Source organism: Marmota marmota, unplaced genomic scaffold, assembly GCF_001458135.2.
Source record: "Marmota marmota marmota unplaced genomic scaffold, marMar, whole genome shotgun sequence".
NCBI classification, from domain to species: Eukaryota; Metazoa; Chordata; class Mammalia; order Rodentia; family Sciuridae; genus Marmota; species Marmota marmota.
Genome location: NW_026000005.1, coordinates 51,196,742 through 51,206,244, shown reverse-complemented (window position 1 = coordinate 51,206,244; position 9,503 = coordinate 51,196,742). Strand labels below are relative to the sequence as shown.

The 9,503-nt window shown below is 51.4% G+C and overlaps 1 protein-coding gene across 39 annotated transcripts in view; it reads right to left on the bottom strand.

Moving 5' to 3' along the window:
* Lrrfip1 (LRR binding FLII interacting protein 1) overlaps positions 1-9,503 on the bottom strand; it is a 71,570-nt gene that overhangs the window by 47,408 nt on the left and 14,659 nt on the right. For 20 of the 39 annotated variants that reach the window (XM_048808815.1, XM_048808842.1, XM_048808846.1 and 17 more), the window contains exons 3-6: positions 5,421-5,438; positions 2,178-2,225; positions 721-765; positions 133-183 (exon numbers count right to left, since the gene is read on the bottom strand). The exons of 6 other annotated variants lie outside the window; for them this stretch is intronic. In XM_048808815.1, coding sequence (XP_048664772.1) covers positions 133-183; positions 721-765; positions 2,178-2,225; positions 5,421-5,438 — 162 coding nt within the window. The remainder of the gene's footprint in view (positions 1-132; positions 184-720; positions 766-2,177; positions 2,226-5,420; positions 5,439-9,503) is intronic. 13 more of the 39 variants (XM_048808817.1, XM_048808821.1, XM_048808836.1 and 10 more) reach the window with 2 other exon arrangements.

Sequence of the window (9,503 nt, the reverse complement as noted above, 5' to 3'; positions counted from 1 at the left end):
GCCAGCATCCCCCCCCCCCGTCAGACACCGACTGGTGGGCCACCGTGCGGGAGCAGGAGGCGAGGCAGGATGTCAAAGCCCAGGCTTCAGCCACACACACTGCATGCGGACCCCATTGCTCCAGTTACTGACCCTCAGGCTGCCGCGGCTACCCACGGACATGCGCTCATCTTCATCAGAAGCCTGTTGGAAGAAAGGATGGAAAACCACCGTGAAGTGATAAGACAACACCCAAAGACAGACGCCCCAGGCTCCGAGGGACAAGGCTGAGCCGAGGCCACAGCGGTGGGGTGGGCTGGCCGCCTCCGAAGGGGCCGGGGACTTGAGTCAGGGCTTTGGTGACATGGGCTGTGTGCACCTCTGCTTGACTAGGATTGTTATGGATAATATGAATTTAAGTAAATTCCATTAATGTGGTGCTATTTACACCACAGGTCACTAACAGGTAAGTTATAAATACACCTCAGGGTAATCATTCATGGATATTTGATAGCAGAGAAAGCACTTCAGATGCCGAGCACACGAACACTCAGAGCTCTCCTCCTCACTGTGGTACGTCAACATGCTGCAGGCAGAGTTCCCAGTCTGTGCTCGGGAACCCTTCCAGCATTATGTCAGGACTAGTAAAGTCTTTTCATAAGCAGCGTGGGTACTTCAGTCACTTAAAAGAGCAAAGCGGACTGATCAAAACGCACAGGTAGCGAACAAACTGGTACTAACCGACGTGCTTCTCCGGGATCTGCGAGAGTGGCGCTCGCTGTCCTCCTACCGCAGCAACGGGGACAGCAGGGAAAGGTTAGAGACAGGCCCGGGGAAGCAGAAAGCTCAGACAGTCCCTCTGCAACACGGTACAGACTTTCTGATCTAACTGGCAAATAAACATTTTGTTGCTTTTCACTGAAGGGCTTCAGCTAAGCCCTGGGAAGGCTTCCTCCTAGGAGCCGGGCTCTCAAGCCACAAAGGGCACACTTCACTCTGGCTTCAAAGGCAGTGAGCACGGGGCAGAGGTCAAGGCTGAGTTTCTCTAACCTCATGCTCGGGTCCTAGGTTTTCCCTTACTTCAGAACCTCACTCTTCTGCAGGAATCATTTCCTCAAGAAACCAACCAGTCAACCCAAAACCCCAAGGAGGACGTCACCTCGTCTCTTCTACTCTGTGGAATCTCAGACACGCAGTTTCCATCTTGGACATCTCTGAAGCTGGGGTATGTCTAATAATCAAAGCTGCTCACAGGTACCACGAGCACCTTTTCTTTCTCAGTGGTATACAAAACACTAACACATCTTTTAGCTGTCTTAAGATTTGATGAAAATACATCCACCTGTGTGAAATTAGGTAACGTGATGGGTGACACAGGGGGAAATCAGTCACTTTTTAAAAACAGGAAGGTGTGCTCTTTGCTCAGTTCTCTTTCCTGCCATATGCAGGTGACTAAGGGAGAACGTTGTGCTTCCCTCCGACTGTCTTCATCCATGAGGAACACAGAAGAGGACATTTCCACCCTGGCCAGGTTCTCAAACTCTGGAGCATGTGGAGCATGAGGCCGCCAGCCCAGCAGGCAGGACAGGAGCTAATGATAGGGGCAGAGCCTGGCTCTGGGGACCACTGAAAGCACCGGGGTGCGGGGTCCCCTCTCCTGCAGAGAGGGCCAGAGGACAGAGCTCACTTTCAACTGACCCAGGAAGGCAGAGGGGCTGGCCTAGGAAATAGACCGAAAAGGTAAAGGACCTCTCTCACCAATGTGAGTGGTGTGGGTGGCCACCTGACCCTGAAGGGCAGCAGCTGGCCACAGTCAAAAAGTCTTAAGCCTCTTCTGGTTCCAACAAGAACATGGCAAAACTTGATGATAACAGGAAGTTCTCCTGTCAAGGACACGTGCCCATCCTGAGTCTCTGGCCCTAGGACATGTGGGGACTGTGGTGAAGGACCCTGCACATGGGTAGCCTGAAGACGGTAGCAGTCAGCTGTACAGACGGATGGGCCCGGCTGGGTGGCCAGGGTGGTGTCTGAGCAAGATGTACATGGAGGTAAACAATCCTAGACCAGATGCAGAAATGCCCTGAATGGAAATCTCTCAGTATCAGATTATGGTGCAGCAGGAATCTATCTGCATAACTTAACTGCATGAGGATTAAATTATAAACCATTTAAGTCTTGAAATTGTATTTGAGGCCTACCATCCACCGCTCGATGTCACCCCATTTTGTATCCAGTCCATAATATTTCTACAGACAGAAGAGAAGGAAAATTAGGCCAGAAGTGAAACAAACTGCCCAGGAGACCGCCCAGACATGCAGGGTGGAGGGAGCATGCCAAGGTGAGGAGGTCAGAGAGGAAGCCGTGGCCACCTGGTGCAGGTGGAGCGTGAAGAGACCCCACCCACTCCATCCCTCAGGCCAGGGAGCAAGGACAAAGCACTGCTGGGCGAGGGGCGGCCTTGAGACCGGGAAGCACTGCCAGCCCCCCCTGGAAAGCTGTGCATGCCTTCAGAGCAAACACGCAGGAGGAAGAAACACCGTGGAGGAGAAGCGCAGCTGAGAGCCATTCCGTGTTGTGCAGGAGGAAGGAGGTCCCAGAGGAAAGGGGGAGGCCCTGTGCTGGCCCCGGGGCCTAGCCCCTGTGTGCCAGCTGACATTTGTGCTGACGGCAGGCCCAGAGGATCACACACTTTATAGCCTGCTCATGGGAAGGCGCCCAGTGCCTCAGAGGAAGTCCTGGTGCAGGAAGAGAAACACTGAGACCTCCAGGTGTGTCTGGGGCTTGCTGGAGCTGATGGCGCATGTCTCTACCTTGCTGTCTGAACAACATGGTCCATGTCAGACTTAGAAGAGAAGGTTCAGAAGGGGTGTCAATGTCACTAAATACAGTGACCCCAACGTCAGGTGGGAACTCAGGTGTTCAAATTTCCACCTCAGATTATGGGATTTTGCTTTTTTCTATACTTTCCCCTCAATTTTCAGTAAGGAAATCAAGGAATAATCTACTGAACCTCTAAGACATATAACAAAAGTGATTTTTCTTTTTACATTATTAAAATCTTATAATCTGAAAAAAAGAATTGGATGGTAGAGGTACAAGGTAACTTGTAATGGTTTTCCAATTGCCCAACACACTGCTGCCGTGTCTGGCGCAGCTGCATCTTGAAGGGTGGCCAGATTGACCTGTGGCTCTCCGACAGTCTTGCTCCTTTCTTAGAGAAGGCACCGTGGAGAAAACTGGAAGAGGAGGAACTAGGAGTGGGCACTGAACCATGCCTTTAAAAAGCCACCAGACCGAGCTCTATGCCATCAGCCACACGGCTGCCTCTCTCCGTAAACTCTCTCCTTAGGCATAAATTCGGAAAAGGAAAAAAGCACACACTTTCCAAAGTCACGTTTCAACTTCAATTTCAGTGAACGCACCATCTTAAAGCTGCTTTGCAGCCAGTTCATGTGCGCTCTGCCCTTGCTGTGGACCTGCAGGATGAACAGGTGCCTCCACACCTCTTTTACCTTAATCTCCTCTTCCAATTGTGAAGACAGCAGGAAAATGCATGTTTTTAAAAGAGAGGGAAGTTCACATTAAACTTCACAGGAAGTCTATACTGCCAATTTTTCTATTTCCTTATTTTTCTTTTGTCCCACTCTACACTCACATCAAACATTACACTACATCTAATTCCTTTTTAACGATAAGAGTGAGAACCAGAATTCAAAGTCTTTCACCTAGCCCACAGGTGGCCTTATCGACAGCTGCCTCACTGCAGGTCAGCCTAGACACCCCAGAGCACCCAGTGCCACTGGACGGTAGCCCTGGTGAGGGCAGCAAGCGGCTCACAGCACACCCCAGGGAGTGCAGAGTACTTCAAATGCAAACCTCACCATCAGCCAGTGAGCCATGCAGAGGGAGGCAAGAGACCTTCAGAAAGGGCTCCGGGTCAGGGAGCCATCATGCCCATCAGCCACTGGGCCAGGAGAGACTGTTGACTGTCTCCTTTTCCTCTTCATAACTCTGAGTGACAAGGAATGCCTTCCCTTCCCTTCCTGGGGACACACTCACTACAGAACTGTGCATGCTCCTCCACGGGGCCTGCGGGCTCTTAGCTCCTGCCGCACACAGTGTCACCTCTGACAGCGTCCTCACCAGCAGTCCTGGTACCCCAGTGATGCAGAGCAGGGAAGGAACAGACTCAGTGGAGCGACCAGCCAAGCCTCTGGCTGGGTTTGGGGCAGCAATGTCCTGCTCCTACAGTGACAGTGAGGGCTCCCAGCTTCCCTCGAACCAGTGAATTCTGATTCAAATGCTGACCTGGAACCCGGGCTTCAATGTCCACTTCAATACTTGGACACTAGAGAACCTAACAGTGGAAGCAGATTCTGGTGTTTACGAAGCAGACAGGCAGAGCGAGGACCCGGAAGGCACCCAGAACCTGGGCGAGCAGAGGAATCCTGCACGGCAGGCCAGGAAATCACGGCAGTGCCTTTATCAGGCCTGATGCTCTAACCTCTGAAACTCAGCGACCTTATTCTGATTTTTTAAAAAAATGTTTTAGGTGTAGATGAACACAATGGCTTTATTTTATTTATTTGTAGCTGTAGATGGACACAGTACCTTTATTTATTTATCTTTATGTGGTGCTGAGGATCGAACCCAGGGCCTCACATGGGCTAAGCGAGTGCTCTACCACTGAGCCACAACCCCAGCCCTTTATTGTGATTTTCTTATCTGCTCTAAGAGAAAGATACAGTTATTCTTCTTTAAGTAGAGTCAGAAACTATTGTAGATGATGTTCTAAGTAACAGACTCAACTCTTTTATGGGAAGGACTTGCTGTACGCGGATTCCCTGAGCAGGTCGCACCTCATTCCACTACTTCTGAACCCTAAATCACTGACAGGGCCTGTCCTGTCTTTATTTCCTGTCTGGTACCTACTTTAAGACTCAGCTGCTTCCACACAACACCAGGAACAGGGAGGCGAGTCCTCTGGGACCCTGACCCCGGGACGTGGAGGACAGGTCTCTGTTAAGCTGGGCGAGGTGGTGTCCTCTTCACTTTCTTTTTTACTCAGATTTTAAAGTCAGTATCTAGTAATCCCTCCACGTGTGGTAATTTGTATGGATATTTAAAGGTTTTCTAATAAAGTTGTCTGGAAAGATAATCTAGGTGATTTCAGAGGTTTCCTCAGATTTTGAGTTAGGATTCAGTTTTTTCTCTAAGATACAGTTTTCTGATTTCTTGAAGAAAAATGGAGAAGAGAGAAGGGCTCAGTACCCAGAAAAGTGCAAGCATAGCTGTCCACGGTGGACGGGGACCCAAAGCACTCTCACTCCAACGCCAACACACAGCGAGGGCCACGCGGAGCTTCAGTGCAAAGCGTGACCGCTGGCAGGGGAGCAGGCGGGCGGGACACAGCGCATGCCATCAGCCAGGGGACGGCCTACCTTTTGAACCTGATAGATCTACAGAGAGGGACAAAAGAGAGGGAAAGAGACGTTAAGTCCCATTAAAGCAGCAGGAGCGTCAGAAAGGTGCTGTAAGGAACCAGAAATGTGAATAAAAGCCATCCTGGGAAGAATGAAGGCTGGTAAAATATGAATCAAAAAAGGCTGAAATCTCATTGAAAGAATTAGTCACTTTATCACTCACTCTACATTGTTTTAGACACACTGGTGAAACCCAGGCTTACCCACGCCGGTCTACTAGACTCCCACTGTTGTTCTTACACGGAAGTGTGTGCAATCTGTTACCATTAATGGGAAAAGTACTTTTTTACCTGTATTGAAATTCTCTTTTGTAGTCATGAAAGTTTAACCAGAAATTGTAAACACTTAATAATAAAATCAACTGGTAAAATTCACAAATAATGAAGAAAGAGGCTTCAATGATTCATGCTAACACAGAGAGAACACCAGAAAAATTCCAGCAAAACACAGTGACCTTTAGAATGGAATTAGAATATTTAAAAAGAGGTCGCGATCGCCCTCTGGGCTGTCAGTTTGCTCCGGGGCTCCTGATCTTCAGTGACACCAGTGCAGGCTCTCCCGTGAAGTTCAAGGTTCACTGCCATCTCCAAGACGATGTCTTCCTGCTATTCTCCTCTTACACGCCCATTAAAAAAGGAGTTCCTACCTCTGTAAACAGCCCCAAAGCCCTGCTCAGGTAGTGGCACTGTGAGAAGAGCCGGCGGGCATCCAGAGGAGGGCGCATGCCACCCTGTGCTTTGCTCCTTGCTGCACACTCTGCAAGTCCTCCTGGGTCAGGGCAAGGGCCCCGCCCTCCTAGACTTCCTGCTCCTCCTCTGGGCCTCCTGTGTCCAGCCCCCTTCTCGGAGAGAGCTAACAGCTCAGCAGCAGCAGGGGGCACAAGCAGACAAGGATCATGTTTCTCAAATTTTACACCAAATATCAACCCTCCTGGTTAAACACTGGTCTTCCAAAGCATATTCATTTCCCCTTAATCAACAACTTAAAATGCCAGTGCCCCGGGCTATCAGATGGTATAAGCTCAAATTGTGTTGCTAGTTCTAATAATAGCCAGGCCCCTGGACAGGCCAGGCACAGCAGTCTGCGGAGGTATCTTCAGTGTCCAGGCCACATGTTCAGGCCTGTTAGCTGCTCCCGTTGTCCTCTCCAGATGTGTACACAGCTGGGCACATAAAGACATGTGCACCCTAGAGAGGGGTCAATGAGAAGCAGGTGGATGGACAGTGCTGCTTCTCTCTCTGGGCCACTCTAGCTGACACAGGTGTCCACCACATTGTTGGACTGTGCTTGAACCTGGCACCAAGGAGACACCTTTCACTCAGAGCACAAGAGGAGGATGTGGCTCGCTCTGCCCTGCTTTGCAGCGGACACGGGCATGCTGACAGGCAACTTGTACCAAGAACTTTGTAATGTCATCATGCATATATTCAAAACAATTCTGTCCAGCATTAAAGACAGAATATATCCTATCTAGATGTGTGCTTAATTTGGAAGATAGACATGTATACACCACTCTGTAGTTCACTTTCACCTTGACTCTGATAGTTTGCATATGAGCTGTCCCCCAAAAGCTCCTGTGTGAGACAAGGCAAGAGGGCTTAGAGGTGGAATGGCTGGGTTATGAGAGCCTTAACCCAATCAGTGAATTAATCCAGAGTGGGACTACCTGAGTGGCAAGTGCAGGCAGGTGGGGTGTGGCTGCAGGAGGGTTTCTGGGGGCATGCCTTTGGGGTTTATATTTTGTATCTGACCAGCGGGGTCTGCTTCTTGATTATCATGTCCTGAGCCTCCTCCTTCCACCCCAATCTTCTGCCCTGATGGAGTTGGCCATCTATGAACTAAGACTTTTGAACCCATAGTCCCCAAATAAACTTTTCCTCCTCTAAAACGGCTCTTGTCAAGTGTTTTGGTCATAGCAGCAAAAAAATAAAAAACATTGGCTTTGTAGAGTTTCGTATTTACACTCTTGGTGGGAGTCACTCATGAGGACATGATCACAAACACTGTGGGGAGCCCACGGGGTCCCACCTGCAGCACTGGCTTCTACTTGTGCAGAATCCTTGGTTTGGCTCTAACAATGCAGCTCAGATGACGGCTACAGGCTACAAGCAGTGACAGGTAGGGGACGTAAGTATGGTCAACTGTCAGAGCAACAGAACATTTTTGGAAATTCTTCTTATAGCTCTTAGATGACCTTAATACAAAACAGACCAGGGGACTGTGGGAGACCAGGGGAAGTGGTCTAAAACTGGGTGAGCCTTGGAGCGGGGGGTGCTGGCCACCGTGACAGGGGCTGGCTTCCACAGGGCTCCTGGAGAAGGAAGCTGAAAACTGACTCGGCCCAAGAAAGGGAGGCTCCGCGCTGGGTACGGTGGCCCCGCTGGGTACGGTGGCACAGGCACCTGTGATCCCAGGAACTGGGGAGGCTGAGGAGGAGCACCGTGAGATCCAGGCCAGCCTCAGCAAGACCCCATCTCAAAAGAGAAATAAGGAGGCCTGGGGATCCAGCTCCCTGGTGGAGCACCCTGGTCCAATTCCCAGCACCCACCCCCCACACGGAAAAGCAGAGCAAGGGAACCTGTAGCCCACTGAGACGCCTGCCTCACAGCCAGCTGCCATGAGCTTCCTAACACCACGGGAGGGACTAGCGGCGTCCCCCCTCCCACACACGGTGGGCTTGCGACCATCTACTGAGCAAGCAAAAATGTTCTGTAGAGACACCAACATGAGGCAGTTTAAAAAATACATTTTTAAAAACCAGTTCAGAACAAGAGAACTACTTTGGAATGGGCCCAGGGCCTGGGGATCCCGTCTCAGAAGCCTTGTGACAGTGGCTCACAGAGCGGCACGGCCTCTTCCTCTCCTCCCCTTCCCTTCCCTCTCTCCCCTTCCCACTCCGAATGCTTCTTCTCCACAGTTTCGTGAGGGCCCTTGGGGAATCCCTCTTGGTCAGGCCCCACCCAGGAGTGCAGGCACCAATCCCCAGGAGACCCAGCGTGGACCTAAGCCTGGCGGGGCTGTCTGTAAGGTCGTAGTTCAATTGTGAAGTTCAAATAATTGAAAACTGAGGAGTACCCGTTTTTGATTGTAAAGTGATGACTGATCTGAGGGGAGAGAGATGCTGCGGCGAGTACTCTGCCCTGTGCTGCTGGGAGTGAACCAGGGCCAGAGCCCGAGGAGCTGCGGTGCTGAACTCTGACCCCAGCTCAGGACCACAGTTCTCACACCCACGCAGGAAGACTCGGGCCACCCTTGGCCACTGGTCACTCAGGGCCATGTCAACATAGGGCCAGCACCCCTTGGAATGTGGGTGAGGTGTGGCTACTGCTCCCTGTCCCTGCACAGGACTCGTGGCCTATCTCTGAGGAGCCCCATTCTCAGTGCCCCGGCCGTGCCGGACTCCCCTGGGGCCTGCCCTCCCTTCCCGTCTGGGAAGAAACCCCTTGGGCTTGGGCTTCCAGTACTCTGCAACCATTCTCACACTTCCTGGAAGAATTTTCTTCCCCAAATGTGCATCTGGCCACATCCCGCCACTGCTCACACATGTCCACGGGGAGCGGCAAACTCCGCGGGTGATGCGGGGGGGCGGTGGGTATCCCTCCTCAGGCTGGAGGCCAGGCCAAGAGGAATGTGACCAGCTTGGCCCCTGTTGGGAGGGGCCAAATCTGCAACAGTCTAAAGAGAACCAGAAATCCAGGCTTTCACTGGAAATCTCGGAGGCCTTGAACACTGGCTCAACCGCTAGTGCAGCCATGTGAGCCAAACCAGAACCTGGGCACGGAAACCAGCCCAGGGCAGGCAGTGGTCACCTGTGTCCAGCACCACACATTTGGATCTCAAAAGGAATAGCCCTTTGGGGTGGGGCCAGAGTGCCTCATCCCCTAGCGTGAGTGATGACCCCACATACGTCAGGAATGACTTCTGGGGCTGGGGATGTGGCTCAAGCGGTAGCGCGCTCGCCTGGCATGCGTGCGGCCCGGGTTCGATCCTCAGCACCACATACAAACAAAGATGTTGTGTCCGCCGAGAACTAAAAAAAAA